We start from the raw sequence: 16,733 nt of genomic DNA on the forward strand, positions 1-16,733 counted from the left end.
AAAAAAATTTTTTGCGGGATGTGGGGGGAGAAAAAAAATTTTTTTTTTTAAAAAAAAAAAAAAAAAAAAAAAAGCAAACAAAAAAAAAACACACCAAGTTGTTTTATTTTTTTATTCATTTTCTTTAAAAAAATATTATTTAATTCACTTTGGAGATATATCAGAAACATTTCTGTTACAAACACATTTCTTTGTTGCTATTAAACTGTAGATTGATATGTAAAAATGAGCTTTTACTTAAAATGTAGTTAAGAAAAGTAACATTGACCGTATCCACATAAATTATCTTATTTTTTCACAGATGTAGTTATTTTAAGTGACCCTTTTTTGAATATAATTAGTCAGAATCTCACATTGGGGTTATTGAGTGTATCCTACCGTGTACATTGAGACCACAGTTGATCTGTAATAGTTTTGTCTTTAAGCTTAGATAAAAACATAATCAATAGTCAGTAGATGTAAATTAAACAAAAATCCAAATATAAATCTAACCTCATGCAAAAGTAAAGTTAAAAAGAAAAAAAAAAACTGAAAAATTTTGTTAAATTTGTTAAAAAGGCTTGTTTTATTTACAAAATGTCCTTTTTATGCTACGATTCTACAAGCAGGCTACTCTCTAAGCAGACTTTGGTTGCTAAGTGGGTATCTATGAGGACAACATGAATGACATCATGCTTTTGATGTGGCACATTTTTACACACATTCACCAAGCTACTCCTTCTCACACACACACGCACGCACGCACACACACACACACACACACACCTCCTCCCCCATGCTGTTTGTGGTGAAAGTTTGTTCAGTGGGTCCTACATGAATAAAAAGTGAGATTGATGAACCGATTAGAACTGAAAGAACCTGTGGTTAAAGATCTGCTGTCGCTTAATGTTGTTTTTGTTTTCCAGGATAATCGCCATGTGTGGGGACTATTACATTGGTGGTCGACGGTTCTGTTCTCTATCAGACCTGATTGGTTACTACAGCTATGTGTCTTGCCTATTAAAAGGAGAGAAGCTCCTATCACCAGTGGCACCTCCAGAGGTGAGACTGACTTCACAGCCTTAAATATATGATTGGTTTTTTTTTTTTTTTTTTTTTTTTTTTAAATAGATTATTGTGTCAAAGGAGTTCTTCCTCACTTATTGCACTTTGTGAGAATCCTGGAAAAGTGTCAAATTTGCAAATAGGGTATGCGTGATATTTCGACCCTCTATTACTGTGAGCCATATTCCAGCATTAGTGAAATTGTCCAGATTTCCCATTAATGCCACATTATTATCTTTTAAAATCAGTAAATCTCTTTAATGTTTCTTTTAAAAATAAAGAGCAGACCAATGGGAATGAGAAGGAATTTCCCTTGATAATTTGGATCTGTTAATATCATACAAAAGCTCGTGAAACTTAAACCTCCAGATAACTTTGTGCACGAGGGACGTTAAATCTCTTGGAATCTCATCAAAAGTTATTTTTCATATGAATTGTGTTGAAGTTGGGGAAAAGTGGATGGAAGTATATTAATATATTTTTAGGATGACTGAAAAGGAATAGTGATTTCTTTTTTCTCCTGCTTCTTTTGTTCCCCACCCACATTGTACAAGAAATTATCCTCTTATTCCCCTGTTTTTTCTTTTGCCGACAGGGAGGTCATTTGAGGCAAAGCTAATGCTAATCATATTTTCATGCTGCATTGCCTTAAATAAGTTGAAACTTATTTAGTAAAATCAGTTTTGACTAAATAAATGATTGATGATTTTGGAAGATCAACGCTGAGAGTTTGTCCTTCTTATTTTCCACAGCCTGTAGAAGACAGGAGGAGAGTCAGGGCCATACTTCCATACACCAAAGTGCCAGATACCGATGAGATCAGGTAAACACTTATTAGACAAATCAAAAATTGAACGTCTTTTTTTTTTTTTTTTTTTTTTCCCTTTTGGTTTTTTTTTTAAAAACATTTTATTTACTGTGAATTACACTCACACACACACACGAGCACAGAGATCCCAGGCAGAGAAGGAAAACATCTGCCTGTTTTGCTCACAAAGAACAGCCTGATTTTGTGGAATGCTTCAGCGACCTGCAGAGAACATCATCTGACTTATTGAAAAGCAGTTGTTAAGCTGCAACGCGCGCGCTCACTGATGCTCCCATCTGTATCCCTCATTTCCTAAATCTGATAAACATCTGTCTAAAGTCAGCCAGAAAAGTCGGCATGCCTGCAAGCCTTAAGCTCTGCAGTGCAGACGACGTGCAAAATCTACCTCCGTTTTAAGCCGCAGGAGACACCTGCTGGCCGCAGTGTAGCACCATCGTCTACTCAAAACGAGGAGTTTTGTCATGGCATTTTGACGTGTGCCCACAGCTTTCTGAAAGGAGACATGTTCATTGTTCACAACGACCTGGAGGACGGCTGGATGTGGGTCGCCAATGTTCGCACAGAAGAGCAGGGGCTCATAGTGGAGGATCTGGTGGAGGAGGTGGTAAGTAAAAACACGAAGATGATAATCTTGAATAACAATTACAACAATTTCCTGAAGTTTGCACAAAAAGGCCCCGACAGAATAGAAGATATTGGCTATTACAGTTAACATAAAGACGTTTATAACATTCATTGTTATTTTGTTATGGACTTAAAAGTAGACTGATAAATGTGGCATAAGTAGCAAGAAATTGTAAGTGCTTATTCCACATGGTATCTTGCTCTTTACAAAGTAACATAAGAAGCTGATATTAGCTAATGACTCTCTGCTAGTCATTAGGTAACATCAGCTACCCACACCTGTTGCAAAGCGCAGCAACAGGTGTGGGTAGTTTAGAGAAGTCTCCCTGAATGCTCCCTGCAGCAGGAGAAAAGTTTCAAAACAATAAGTTTGTGTTTGCATGTTGTCTTGCAGGGCCGGGAGGAGGACCCACACGAGGGAAAAGTGTAAGCAGCTTGATCCCTGGAAAAAAAAAATATATATATATATATCATTTTTAACTATTAACGTTTTGTGAAGAACAGATTTACAATTCCTGAATATTTTAATACGGGTGACGTGTGATTAATTCAGTTCCTCGTTTTCCTGTCATTTTGAATGTTCACCTTTAGTTGGTATCATGGAAAGATCACAAAGACGGAGGCTTACAACCTTCTTATGTCAGGTAGCATTTTCTTTGCTTTCTGCTGAGTTAGAGCTGTCACTACAGCAGTTGTTTGTTCTTTCTCACAAATATCTGATTATATGAACTATGTGTAGTGTAGTTTTTTATGTATTTGTCTCCCTCACCCTTTGCGATGTCTTAGTTGGCCAGGTTTGCAGCTTCCTGGTCCGACCATCAGACAACACACCCGGAGACTACTCCCTCTTTTTTCGCACTAGTGAAAACATCCAAAGGTTCAAGATCTCCCCAACTCCAAACAATCAGTACATGATGGGAGGGAGGTACTACAACAGGTACGTCTGCCAGCGTGGCGTCATGCTGGAATGCATCTCGCATTAATCACGCCTTTTGACTAAACATTTGCCATGCGCAGCTTCAGCTTGCCTTGTCCTTTGGAACTGAGTCAGTTTGTCTTCCACTCAATGTTTGTCTGTTCTTTTTTTTATTTATTTTTTGCTCTGCTGCAGCCTTGACGATATCATTGATCATTATAAGAAAGAACAGATTGTTGAGGGCTACAACCTGAAAGAACCCGTTTCCATACAGGTGAGCACAAGAAGCGATTGTGTAATTAAAGTAAGATCAGTTGAGAAAAGCTCCTGGTAAAGTAAAGATGCAAATATTTCCAGCCATCTCATACTCTGGTTAAAAAATAAAAAAAAATCTGAATTTGTCTGCATAGTTTAACAAAGCTGTGAAAACAGCGAATGAAGAAATATTCATGCAACATTTTTCTGTTGGAGCTGTAGACGTTGGAATTGTCTCTGATGCAACATTTAATGGCTTTGTGAATGAAAGAGGAGTATTTTGTTTCTCATAGTTATTTTGTAATGTGGGTGGATTTGTCTTCTTACGCAGCACCAGGAGCAAGTACTAACTGACATAACGGATGGGAGGGAAATTTATAACACTATCAGACGGAGAACAAAAGATGCTTTCTACAAAAACATAGTCAAAAAAGGCTATCTCCTCTTCAGCAAAGGTATCTGTCTATGTCCAGCTCCACTAGTGGTTTCCTATTATTTGCAAATTCTGTCAGTCGCATAAGGCAGGATTCTAAGTTTCCCCCTATGATTTTAGGAAAAGGAAAAAGGTGGAAGACCCTTTACTTCATCCTGGAGGGCAACGACGCACAGCTCATCTATTTTGAAAGCGAGAAGAGAGCTACCAAACCCAAAGGGCTGATAGACCTAAGTGTGTGCTCCGTGTATTGTGTGCACGACAGTCTGTTTGGCAGGTGCTGATGGCAGTTTTCCCGAAAACGGACGTGAGATAATGGCTTTACCTTATGCTAAGCAAAAAAAAAAAAATGGTAAAGCTTTGTTTTCTGTTTGACGTTTTCAGGCCAAACTGTTTCCAGATTGTTGTCCAGCACTTTAGTGAGGAACAGTACATATTCTACTTTGCAGGAGAGGTCCCAGAGCAGGCGCAGGTAAATAAAGCTTCAGCTTTTTCATCAAAAGTGTAACAATCTTGCCGTTGTCCACAGGCCATGTTTGCTAAAATTGCTGCCTCAAAGCGTTCGGCTGTTTGCAAGATGCCTCAAATGCAGGTCTGAAATTATTAGCAACGAATTGAGCAAGTCTTGATTCTAGAGAAGTAAATACATTTATTTAGCACTATATTATGTGACACACTTTTAGTAATATGATCTCATTGTCTTAAAAGAAAGAAATGCCAGAATTGAACCTTAAAGTGAGTCACAAGGGATGGACCCAACCTTTACTGCTGTTTGTTTCTGCTGGATTACCAAAACGTGCTCCAGGTTGCAGATCACAATGAGTAGAAACTGTTTTTTATAATTTTATACAAAAAATGTTTATGTATCTATCATGCGTTTCTTTCAGTTTTGTCATTTTGCGTCTCTCGGATGGTATAACATCGCTCTGTTTTTGCAGGATTGGATGAAATGCCTTCAGACGTTCTGCAGTAACCTAAGAAAAACCACTGTACCGACTTCAAACAAAAGGCTCCGGCAGGTACGCCTTGTGTTCCTTAAAGTGCAGCAAAACAGTTGATAGTCGCACCAATGAAAAGAGATAATTGCTGAACTAGTGATCCTCTGCCAATGCCTGTACCACACAACACACGCTAGACCTGCTTATGTACTCTGAAAAGCGTCGCCTTGTACATGTTATGAATTTGCCCATCCGTAGCATTTTATGTGTGTGTGTGTTGATGACTTTTGTCTCTCAGGTGAGCAGCCTGGTGCTGTATGTGGAGGAGGCCCACAAGCTGCCGGTGAAGTATTTTACCAACCCTTACTGCAACATCTACCTGAACAGCGTCCAGGTTGCCAAGACGCAGCCGCGAGAAGGGCAGAATCCTGTCTTCACCGAGGAGTTCATCTTCGAGTAAGTGTGTGGGACTCCCCACCTCGTTTTGCTCTGTTAACTTTTGCAGAATTACAAACCGTGTGTCTGTTTGGTTTTTTTTCCTCATTTTAGTGATCTGTCCAGTGAAGTAAACAGATTTGAAATCAGTCTGGGCAACAAAACAAAGAAGAACAAAGAAAGCGACATCTGTAAGTACGACGGTCATTACTGAGGCTTTTTATTCCCTTGCTTGTTTCACAACTCGCTTATTTGACGCGTCCCTTGCAGTGTTCATGCGATGCCAGCTGGGTCGCTTGCAGAAGGGTCAGATGATTGACGAGTGGTTCCCGCTGAGCTCCCACGTCCCTCTGAAGGGGATCGAGCCGGGATCGCTGCGCGTGCGCCACCGCTACTCCATGGAGAAGATCATGCCGGAGGAGGAGTACAGTGAATTCAAAGAGGTCCGACTCATTGTGAAGTTCCCCCAACGGCAATCTCGTCTCAGTGCCAGCGATGTCCATTGACCCAAAGTGTTCTCTGCAGATGATCCTGCAGAAAGATTTCCACGCAATCTACGCTTTGGCCAACGTTTGTGGTCAGGACCGCACGTTGCTGGCCAGCCTCCTCCTGCGGATCTTCAGGCACGAGAAGGCTGAAGCGCCTCTACTGAGGACGCTTAACGACAGAGAAATTAACATGGAGGGTAAGAATCACAAACGCGGGGATTAAACTCCTGCAAAAACAAGCAACGATCATCTGGATCCAAGAATCGGTTAGCTGCCTCCTTCAGGAATTTGGATAAACATGAGGGGATTGTTCACAGTGAGGGCATGCTGTCACAAGTCGTCTTGCAGCTTAGCAATACTCTTCATTGTTTCGCAGGATTTAGCACTTTTTTTTTTTTTTTTTTGTGTGTGATGTAAACTGAGGAATGTGTGTGACGGCAGCAATTTGTATAACATCTCACGTTTGCGGGTCTTTACCAGATGAGGCAACAACGTTGTTCAGAGCAACTACGCTGGCCAGCACGCTCATGGAGCAGTACATGAAGGCCACGGCCACGCCCTTCGTCCACTACGCGCTGAAGGACACCATCCTCAAAATCATGGAAAGCAAACAGTCGTGTGAGGTAACTATACAAGAAACTCCCAGCTGCTGCACCGTAACTCATACCTGTGAGAGTTTGTGCATTGTGTAATAAAATATAGTTGCACCATTAGTGCCTTGCAGAAAAAGAAAAAGTAAATAAAAATCATACTTCTTGCTCTTTTGTCACATTTTGCTCTGTTGCAACAAGCATATAATCATGGAGGATTTTCTATGAGACCTATAAGGTAATGCCTAATTTTGAAGTTAAAGGAAACCGATTTTCTTTACGTGCAAAAATATGAAAACCGCATCTGATGTTTGCATTTAGTCTCATTTTCTTTGAGAAATGTAAATAAATTCAGCCATCTCCAACTGCCTTGATCTGCTTTACACAGAAGAATGAGCAAAACTTTTAGGGTCTATATGTGCAGGTCCAAATCAAGCAAAAGGCAGGTTTACAGGCTTTCCATCTTTATACCACTTTTAAAATCTACACAACATTGTGTTGGTTTAAATAAAACCCTAGTAAAAGACAACGGAGTGGGATTGCAACATGAGAAAATGTGAAAATTCGTTCATCATAGTTGTAAAGAATTACAATAACTAATTTCCAGTTGTCCCTCTGTGTCAAGTTAAATCCTTCCAAACTGGAAAAGAATGAGGACGTTAGTACCAACCTGGCTCACCTTCTCAACATATTGTCGGAGCTTGTGGAGAAGATCTTCATGGCTGCGGACATCCTACCGCCGTAAGATCAGAGGCAAAAACACAGAATGAGCTGAGGGATGTTTCTGTGAAAGCTGTATTAAAGTTGAATGATCCATTTTGTATCGGTCTCTCCAGGACGTTAAGGTTCATCTATGGCTGCCTGCAGAAGTCTGTTCAGCAGAAGTTCCCCAGCAACCACACCATGCGGACAAGGGTTGTGAGGTAAACCTGCAAACCATGTAGGGCAAGACATTATTAGATCTAAAAGCCAGATGAGATATTTCTGCAGTCACACAGTAAGTGGTTTGTCCCACTTACTGTGTGAGTAAACAGTTTTTTTTTCTCTCTAGTGGCTTTGTCTTTCTAAGGCTGATCTGCCCTGCCATTCTCAACCCCAGAATGTTCAACATCATTGCTGGTGAGCATCTATTGAAAAACAGTTTTCTGTTTAACATCACAGAGATGATGCAGTGTGGTGGTGGTGGTTTTTTTTAACTTCCTCTTCTTTTCACAGACCCTCCATCTCCAACAGCGGCCAGGACTCTCACACTGGTGGCCAAGTCTGTCCAGAATCTGGCCAACCTGGTTGAATTTGGTGCTAAGGTCTGAAGCCTTTTCCGTCTGGCTTTGAGTTTCGTAAACATTGATGGTATTTTGATCTTTATTTCTCTCATTTTACCAGGAACCCTATATGGAGGGAGTTAACCCATTTATTAAAAACAACAAGCATCGGATGATCATGTTCCTGGATGAGTTAGGCGTGAGTTTCTTTCGTATTTCTTTTATTATATTTAACAGAGATCAGGACTGGCTCTTAGACGTAAGCAAGCAACATCCAGCCAAGAAATGGCTGGATGTGTTTTCTGTGACATGGTTCTGATTCATTCGGGCTCAGAGAGGAACAGAAGCTGTTAATTGAAAGCTAAAGATGATGATGATGATGATGATGATCTGCGTTTGTAGAATGTCCCTGATCTCCCTGAACACCCGGAGTCGTTCAGGACGGACCTGTCGCGGGACTTGGCTGCGCTGCACGAGGTCTGCGCCACGCACTCGGACGAGCTCCGCACTCTGAGCAACGAACGGGGCGCACAGCAGGTCAGGCGCCCAGAGCGACAGCTCCACTTTCCTCACAGCTCACGCCCTCGCTCTAGAAAATAATCACTTTCTGCTTCTCTTGTCGTTCAGCACGTACTGAAAAAGCTGCTGGCCATCACAGAGCTCCTCCAGCAGAAGCAGACTCAGTATGCCATGTCCAACTGCAACAGGTAGTACTGCAGCCCATTGCTCCCGTTTGTCCATCTTTGCGCCGAGCTCCCCCCTCCCCTCTCCGTGAGCGCAGCCCTGAGGAGACCTAGCATGCTCTTCCCCCCTCATCACAACGGAACCACTCTCCCATCATGTCTCCGTCTGATAGTCCCACCCATCCTCACCCATCATCTTGTCTCGTTCACCACAAAAAGAGCTATGCAACAGCAGCGTCCGAGTACAACAAGCAACCCGCAAATGGGAAAAAAAAAGAAAAAAAAAAAACTTGCACCAATGACTGATTGCTACATTTCTCCCCTTTGGACTTTGTTCATAACTGTGATGTGGGTGCGTTTCATTCATTCACCAAGAGGACCAAATATAAGGATTTTATATGGTTTTCTTGTACCTGCTGTGCTTTAAAAGGCACAAATTGCCAAAGTTATGGTCCCCTACTTTCAACTCAGTGTGAGGAAACTGACATGAAGAAGCTAGTTCTCTCAACCCCCTTTAATGGTAAACTGGATTCTGAGCAAATATGCTTTTTATACTGTAATTAGTTACTGATTAATTTTAAAGGTTGTGACAATATCTGCAAAACGCTGAAAGAAACATTTCTGTCTGTTCGTATTTCAAAGTCTTGCAGAAAACCTATGGTTATTTTATATTAATAAATTCTCTTGCTGGAATCATGAGTATATATGTGAGATAAGCTGAATTTTTGCCAGGTCATAATTGTATCAGTTATATTTGATTATTTGGCTGCGGCTTTTTTTTTGTTTTAAAACATCCCATTTGCCAGACAGAACACATAATCAAAGAAACCAAGTAAAAGTTTACAGTGGTATTTTTTTAAATAGTACAGACTGTATAACAGACATGCATGCACTTATTAAACTGTTTTTTTTTTTTTGTAAAGTAGATTGAGTCATTTATTGTGCCCTCGCAAAGATCCAGACGCTTTCACTCGGTGTTACGTGGCACTTTTGTTTTAGGACCAAAAAAAAGAAAAACAACTAGTAGAAAATATCTTTATTTCTCAAAAAACACAACTGAAATGTGCACTTAATTTTGCCACATTTAGATTTTTTTCCATATAAAATACTGGAGTAAAGCAGGAACTTTCAACACAACTCAATAATCTCACAGGAGGTCTTCATCAGTCCAGTCCTGCAATTAAACAAAATGCGACTGATTAAGATTTCTGGGGAAAACATTTTAGAAAACATTTTACTCAAATGAAGAAAACTGTCTAGCCTCTTCGGTCAAACGAGGTTCTTTGGCAACATGGCCGTCTTCTTCATATCCTCTTTTTCGTTTGCTGCGAGATTAAAAGAAATATAGGAGAGGTTTTACAAGCGGATTAACAAGGGGTGAACTCTGTTTTGTGTCTTGGTGTTGATGCAACCATTTTAAGTGTTATTAGGCATAAAAGTATGGCGTGCCAAATGTGCCACAACCTAATGAAGCACTAATTATTCAAATGTGTAACTAAAACATGGAAATTGTTAGATATTTAAGTAAATGCAACATTTCTTCAGTAATTGGCTGAAATGAATTGTGAATTTACATTATGTTTAATACTGACCAAATATTATAAAAATGTCTAACAGTGACTTTGAGAAAGGGTGGCAGAAAAAGAACATGATGCAATACGTGCTAAAAGTTATTTATTGAAAATTGTGGCACTTTTGGTCCTCCGTAAGGTCACTGAATGGTAGTCTGCTCCTCATCTTCATCGTCCTATAGTCTAGTTTACCCCATTCATACCGGTAGGTGTCCCAGGAGTCCTAACAGAGCAACGTTGAACAGCTTGTGTCTTTCACAAACGTGTCCGTTTTATTTTACAGGACAGAGTGCACCATCATGTCTCTGGCTGCTGCCATCCAGGTAATGTGAGTTTTAAGGATTTCCACCTGCAAATCCTGTAATCAGATCGCGCAGCCAAAGCGACGCCTCGTTCCACGAGTTGTGAAACTGAAGACTCCGAGCGAGTCTGTGCTTTTACTGTGCGCATGTGGCGGTACAAACGCAACGTGACTGTCCTCTGTGGGAAACAAACAAAATCCTCGCTGCACAACTGAATATCGCCTCTCCAAAGCCCTCGTCTGAATCCAAAATCCGTCAGAAACTTCTTTTTTTTGTTGTTGTTTGACGCGGAGACCTTGCGGGAGAGGATCTTGGTGCACTGCGCTGCAGAAATCTGATCTTTTCTATCCTGGTGTTTCTATCACTTCCTCACAAGTCTTGAACCAGTTATGGGAAGGGAGCAGACGTAACGGGCTTCCTGTTTGGCTACTCCTCTTTGGACAAACTGTGGGGAACGTGTCGTCGGAGGGGAGAGAACCCAAAGTACCGAAGTAGCGATTTCTGCTGTCATCAGGGAATTCAAACACAGCACCTCTTTCCAAGACAACACTAGCCTTAATTCCCTTTCTACTCACAATCGTCCTTTCACCTGATTTTTCTACGCTACCAAACCATTGTAACTTACACTGTATTTGTTTTTGTTTTGTTTTTTTCCTTGCAGCACGAACCCAACTTTTTATATATACGTATATGCTGCTTTGTATGTTATGTAGTTAGTCTTATAAGGAAATACCGTGTTTGTGTATGATATAGCATAGAAGTGCTGAGAAAGCTGCATACCTAGAACCTGTCCTGTGCATGTATTAACCCTGAATGGATCGTGCTTTAGTGCGTGGGCCTACATATATGCTGCTCTAACAAACCATCACCTTTACTCCCTCTCTATGCCTTTGGATGAAAACAAAAAGCTTTAGCTACATTGCAGTTTTTTCCCCCCACCTCTCACTCCGCCACCACAACAGGTGGCGTTTCCTCTGTGCACCTTTGCTACGACTGTTTCTCATACGGCTCCACTCCAAGTCGAAACCACACACACGGATTCGTCGACCTTACGAAGCCGTAAAGTTCGGCCTCAGGCGCCCGCCCGCCCGACGGCTCGAGTCGCTGCAGAAGTCCGACCCTGTGCCTGCCGTAGCTCGGACGTTTACCAAACAGTTTACTGTAGATGCACTTAACGATACCGCGGACCTCACAAAGTGTTAGCAAACCACCGGAGAGAAATGAGTCACAACCACTAAGCCTATAAGTCGGCAGCCGTACCTGTGTCGGATACGCTTTACGGTGTGAATGATGCGAGTAGTGACGCAGCTTCTCTGGATTTCATACAGCTGATGTGTTCCTTTTTATTTTTCTACCCGAGACTGAACCTCGAACCTTTTGCATCTTAGATACGACCTGACTGAAATAAAACTGTTATTGCATATGACTGAACGCCTGCGATTATTCACTTGGGCATGAATGTGTGAAGAACACAACCAAATGAAATTGAAAATAATGACGTAAGATTACAACAGTGGGACGGTCTTCAGGTTGTAGTATAAAAAGAGACTGTATTTTACATGTAATCGTAATTTAAGTCTAAAACTGTTGGTGCCTCCAATAGGAAATTTAGGAATTTTCAAAAACTTTCAATAGAAATCACTCTACATCATTGTCTTTGGTTGAATTCTCATTAGTATTTCAGGTGCCAAAGTTGTTTGTTGCCTAATAATTGATGTTTTGACTGTGTATTTCCCATTAGAAAGCATGAAACAGAGTTATCCCAGAGCTTTCTTCATCTCCTTACTTGCTTGAAGTAGCAAATTCAGCGTGAATCCTCTCCAGCTTGTGTTTGTAAGCATTCACCTCCTCCTGCTTGGGAAGGTCATACTTCTTCAGGAGGGTTTTCATCCCTGCATAAATAAAAACGAGACGCTTGAATCAAATCAGAAGTGATGGTTGCACAGCTCAGCATCGCCATCTTGTGGAGAGGAACTGAAGGTGGCCTTGACTCACGTTTCATGGAGTCATACATCTTCGAAAGAGTCTCTTTGTCCTCTTTAAGGCCCAAGCATTCAGTCAGGTAGCTAAATGGGGGAAAAAATAAATAAAGTGGTGCCTGACTATATACATTAATTAATGGCAATTAAAATAACATTTCTGATCGGTACCTTTCCATCTTGAGGCCAGCTCTGGAAGCACTGTTCAGAATAGCTGTCAGAGCAATCTGAGACGGAGAAAACAGAAGTCCTGCGTCCGTCATGGCTGCTTGGGTAAGGAAATCGTCGGCGCTCTTCCTCAGCGACTCCGGGTTCTCCAGCATCGGGTATCGAGTCTGACGGGAGAAAAGTCACCTTATGGAACGCCGTATGATCGAGGTTTTAATTGTGAAAGATCTCCTGGAGCGTAATCATAATCAAAACAGAGAGCACACGCCTTGAGGTCAATCAGCAGACCCTCCATGGGTCTGTAGGGGTTGTGGACCACCAGGTGAAAATTGAGCTGCTGGATAAGAAGCAGCTCATACTCTAGGATTTGCTCCGCGACCCTTTCCTGTCCCGCCGGGCTCTCCTGCAGAAGGTTTCCCACGAACTGGGTGCTGGACACGTTGAACTCATCCACCTTACAGGACAGGTATGCACACGTCAGCCTGAAACAAGGGGGAGAGGGCCAAGAAAAAGTAGGTGGAGAACTTTACAGGGAAGCACTGGCGCTAAGTAGCTCAAAAAACAGTCAATAGAAAGTAGGACAAACTATTAAATATCACGGTAAGTTGAAATGTGAAATAATCCACCCATGTAGCGGGATTTACTCATCATTCTGATATTTTAAATGAGATGTTACAGAAGTTACAGGATGTTTGGCCAGCAGATTATACACTAATGGCTGTATATTTTTTCTTTTTTTTTCCTTTTAGGGAGACGGCACATTTACACTGTTAAACAAGCTTTACACTGACTGCTATGCAACATGTCTTCAGTGTTGTCCCATGAAAAGACATAAAATATTTACAGAGTGAGGGGGATGCACTCACTCACTGCATCCACTTCCCACCTGTCCACTATATTTGCATTACAGGTTGTGAAATGAAACAGCCAATACGTACAGACATGATGTTATGTAGCTTTCAAATGATATTGAGCACATATTCAATAGAAACCACATCAAACCTTACAGAACTCCCAACTTGGCAGCACTCACATGATGATCCTGGGGTGATACTCCATGATCGAGTTGTTCAGGTAGAATCTCCTGAAGTACATGATGGCTGTGCCCTGCAGAGGTGAGATTACAGGTGAAACATGCTTGTTCAGTGGTCTGTCTGAGTGACTGCTGCGTTGAGGAAAGCTCGACACAGAAACCTACCACCACAGATTTGGGCATCGCGGGTTTAAAAGCATTGCAGAAGTCCAGCAGTCTCCTCTCGTAGTGTCGAAACAACGCGTCCTCCTCGTGGCGATCCAAGAACTTGAAGTCACCGATACCGGGCTAATTCAACAGAGAATCAAATTGCGATGAAAAGCACACATAATGTTACAAAAAAAAAAAAAATAAAAAAAATGCTGTGGTAGCATTTCAGGCTGCGTCACCCTACCTTTCCACTTTCCAGTGCTTTCCTACGGAATTTCTCATTGGCCATGTACCGCATCTGCTCCAGTTCATCCTCGTTTTTAAAAGTCCAGAATTTCTTCTGTGAGCTGTTGTGGAACATGGTGGTTTCTGTGTCAAAAACAGGACAAACGGTCTCAATAATGTGAAAATATACATGAAAAAATAAAGTTGACAAGAATAAGCAAAAGCCGATTAACGTTACCAGACTAATGCTCACATTTATTCACAACATCCAGCAACTTACGCTCGTGGATCTAGTTACGCATCACTCCACAAAATGACTTTGGTGTACAGCGGTTATGTGCGTTCAGATACACGGTTTAAATTCCTTATAGGGCTACAGTCGATATCTTATAGAGTAAAAACAGACTAAAGTACTCGAAATATACGAATCTCAGGGCGTCACCATTGTTGAACGCCACCATGAGTCTTCCAATGATGACGTATGATTGTACCGTAATACATTTGCTGCCGTAAAGTAGAGTGCTGTGCGCGAAACAATGTTGTATGGGGTGCAGAAAGTGCCAATAGTGTGAAAAAAAACACAAAACAAACAAAATAGGTTTGTCAGCAACGCAGTTTTGCAATTTAACTTTCCCTGTCCAGAAAGTGTCAAGGTTAAAAATAAATAGGGCAGCAAGTTCTTCTTCTTGTAGAGCTTGAAAGATGGTTGGTGAACAGCATGATAGTATTTTACCACCACCAGCTGGTACGAATTGTGGAAACTAAAAACAAGAAATAATAAAAAAAAAAAAAAACAAACAAGGATATGCTCAGGTGCATTCAACATTTTTGAACCTGACAATTTATTTTTGTCTTTCAGTGTATTCATTCTGATTTTAGTCCATAATCATATATGACTATTATTTGAGAGAATGGGGTTTTTGTACAGTAACAACTTATATTATACTTAATATTAAATTTTTTTTGGGAAAAATTCAAAAAGGAAAAAAAAAAAAAAAAAAGGTTGGTCAAAATGTGTAGGTGTAATGAGCCAAAGTATATTTAAAAATAGTTTTGAAAGGCCCTATAATTATTACATTAACCTGAATATGTACCATGTGTTGCAGTTTATTTCATTCAAAACACTAGACATAAATGAAACCTTTTGTTCATACTGAAAAATTAAAAGAAACCCTGTGCTTTAGCTACATACATAAATGCAAGAATGCACAGGGCCCACCTTTGGATGTAAAACCTAACCCTCCCAATCCCACCTCGAGAAGTTCAGAGAACAGCGACTACTCCATGACTATCTCTGTTGGTCAAATGTTTGAATCTGGATCACAAATGGCTGAGCGCAACAACGATCGAATCACACAGTATGTTTAGACTGAGCCACTCAACCCCCACCAGTGTTTCCGTATCAGCCCATCATTTGCATAAACATGAGTAATTTATGAATAATAAATGCCCCTGCACTGAGCCAGAGCCTTTAATTTGCATATCAGCACAGCCTTAGTGCGCGCGTTACTGTGAGCCCTTCCAGCCTGCATAAAAACCAGAATCAGAGAGAAAAAGTGCCTTAACAGGTATGTGCTGAAGACTGTTTTATAATCTTAATCTCCTTCTCCACAGGCGATAAAAAATAAATAACTCGCGTGTGTGTGTGTGTGTGTGAGTGTGGGAGCTCAGTCTGTCCGTAGACGTGTGTGACTTGTAGCCTGTGCGTGCTTGCGTGAATCAGGATTGCAGCGACTCCATCGCTTGGGCTTGCCTGCCCTGCGAATTGCATAAACATGAAGTGCCGATGCATTATTGATGAGAGCGTTGCAACGTTTACTGTACGAGCGCGCGCGCACACGCAGACCGAGTTGTCTGCGTGGATGTTCGTGCCTGTGGTCACACCGTGCCACGTGCGTTTTCGCATAATTCCGTAGTGTGTGATGACTTATTTCTGACGCTCACTCTTGTGCTATAGTTCTGGGTTTCTTTTAGTTGTCCATATATTCTCTTTGTATTCTTGGTTGAAATGGCAATCCCTCTTCCTTACTTACACTGGACCTGCTTGAATAACTGATTTGATGTTGCAAATAAAACCGTGCAAAGGAGGCCTCAGGAAATAGACAACATTGATCGTACAAGCAGTGTTTTATTGGAAATCACACCTATATTGCATTGCCAGTCTCCCCTGATTAGGTTAGCTCCATCCCCTCAGAGCCAAGCCTGCACTCCTGTCTGTTGTACTTCAGCTGTATGTGAAATGACTGCACTGCAGGTCATAGACCCAATGTAGTCAGCTAAAAATCTGCCGATGAAGCTGTGCAAGACGTCAACGTTTTACTGTATGCAGTTTTGTAAACTATTCATGATCCTCGTCATAATGGTAGGTGTAGAATGAAAGGGGGAGGAGGAGAAGCTGGAGCGCACCCACCCCTACGGCCCAAATACAGAACAGCTTTTCTGTTTTCTTCAAGGTAGTAATGCCAAAGCTTGCAAACAATTTGCTTGGATCGCTTTATTTGTCTTTACCAACAGTGGTAGCACCTCTTCAACTGTTTCATGTTATTTTGGTCCAATGCAACCATACGGTCTAATATTATATTGTGAGGTGACTGACCAACAAAAAGTAGCGCATGATTGTGTAATGAAAGGAAAACGATGCACCGTTTTAAAAATGTTTTGCTATTGAAACAGTGAAAGCCATGGAAGCAGTCCACTGCCTGAGTGCTTTGTAGAACTGTATTTTGCAGCAGTTAGAAAGAGTTCAACTGAGCTTAGAGAAATCTTAGTGTAAGTACGCATGTTCAGTAATGGCCTCAGATGTTTGTT

The 16,733-nt window shown here is 41.2% G+C and overlaps 2 protein-coding genes across 6 annotated transcripts in view; one reads left to right on the top strand and one right to left on the bottom strand.

The window, feature by feature from the left end:
* The window catches only part of rasa1a (RAS p21 protein activator (GTPase activating protein) 1a), a 36,466-nt gene extending 24,673 nt beyond the window's left edge, over window positions 1–11,793 (top strand). For 2 of the 3 annotated variants that reach the window (XM_015023164.1, XM_015023166.1), the window contains exons 3-26: window positions 906–1,041; window positions 1,797–1,867; window positions 2,360–2,477; window positions 2,892–2,923; window positions 3,089–3,141; window positions 3,284–3,434; window positions 3,609–3,687; window positions 4,000–4,123; window positions 4,222–4,378; window positions 4,486–4,573; window positions 5,040–5,120; window positions 5,338–5,495; window positions 5,589–5,665; window positions 5,745–5,917; window positions 6,000–6,159; window positions 6,443–6,585; window positions 7,178–7,293; window positions 7,389–7,475; window positions 7,604–7,671; window positions 7,768–7,856; window positions 7,936–8,013; window positions 8,217–8,351; window positions 8,442–8,521; window positions 10,352–11,793. In XM_015023164.1, coding sequence (XP_014878650.1) covers window positions 906–1,041; window positions 1,797–1,867; window positions 2,360–2,477; window positions 2,892–2,923; window positions 3,089–3,141; window positions 3,284–3,434; window positions 3,609–3,687; window positions 4,000–4,123; window positions 4,222–4,378; window positions 4,486–4,573; window positions 5,040–5,120; window positions 5,338–5,495; window positions 5,589–5,665; window positions 5,745–5,917; window positions 6,000–6,159; window positions 6,443–6,585; window positions 7,178–7,293; window positions 7,389–7,475; window positions 7,604–7,671; window positions 7,768–7,856; window positions 7,936–8,013; window positions 8,217–8,351; window positions 8,442–8,521; window positions 10,352–10,400 — 2,503 coding nt within the window. In that variant the 3' untranslated portion in view covers window positions 10,401–11,793. Of the gene's footprint in view, window positions 1–905; window positions 1,042–1,796; window positions 1,868–2,359; window positions 2,478–2,891; window positions 2,924–3,088; window positions 3,142–3,283; window positions 3,435–3,608; window positions 3,688–3,999; window positions 4,124–4,221; window positions 4,379–4,485; window positions 4,574–5,039; window positions 5,121–5,337; window positions 5,496–5,588; window positions 5,666–5,744; window positions 5,918–5,999; window positions 6,160–6,442; window positions 6,586–7,177; window positions 7,294–7,388; window positions 7,476–7,603; window positions 7,672–7,767; window positions 7,857–7,935; window positions 8,014–8,216; window positions 8,352–8,441; window positions 8,530–8,591; window positions 9,197–10,351 lie in introns of those variants that run through there. The other variant, XM_015023165.1, reaches the window with a different exon arrangement.
* The window catches only part of LOC106940422 (cyclin-H), a 19,405-nt gene extending 4,982 nt beyond the window's left edge, over window positions 1–14,423 (bottom strand). Inside the window, exons 1-11 of one of the 3 annotated variants that reach the window (XM_015023168.1) lie at window positions 14,206–14,422; window positions 13,945–14,069; window positions 13,716–13,838; window positions 13,551–13,624; window positions 12,786–12,999; window positions 12,521–12,684; window positions 12,366–12,436; window positions 12,157–12,262; window positions 9,759–9,822; window positions 9,631–9,671; window positions 3,340–3,342 (exon numbers count right to left, since the gene is read on the bottom strand). In XM_015023168.1, the coding sequence (XP_014878654.1) occupies window positions 9,645–9,671; window positions 9,759–9,822; window positions 12,157–12,262; window positions 12,366–12,436; window positions 12,521–12,684; window positions 12,786–12,999; window positions 13,551–13,624; window positions 13,716–13,838; window positions 13,945–14,061 (960 nt within the window). In that variant the 5' untranslated portion in view covers window positions 14,062–14,069; window positions 14,206–14,422 and the 3' untranslated portion in view covers window positions 3,340–3,342; window positions 9,631–9,644. Of the gene's footprint in view, window positions 1–3,339; window positions 3,343–9,131; window positions 9,672–9,758; window positions 9,823–12,156; window positions 12,263–12,365; window positions 12,437–12,520; window positions 12,685–12,785; window positions 13,000–13,550; window positions 13,625–13,715; window positions 13,839–13,944; window positions 14,070–14,178 lie in introns of those variants that run through there. The other 2 variants (XM_015023169.1, XM_015023167.1) reach the window with 2 other exon arrangements.
* Window positions 14,424–16,733: the final 2,310 nt, after the last annotated feature.

The sequence above is a fragment of the Poecilia latipinna genome, unplaced genomic scaffold (genome assembly GCF_001443285.1).
Source record: "Poecilia latipinna isolate Pla-1442-1.1 unplaced genomic scaffold, P_latipinna-1.0 Scaffold3219, whole genome shotgun sequence".
NCBI lineage: Eukaryota > Metazoa > Chordata > Actinopteri > Cyprinodontiformes > Poeciliidae > Poecilia > Poecilia latipinna.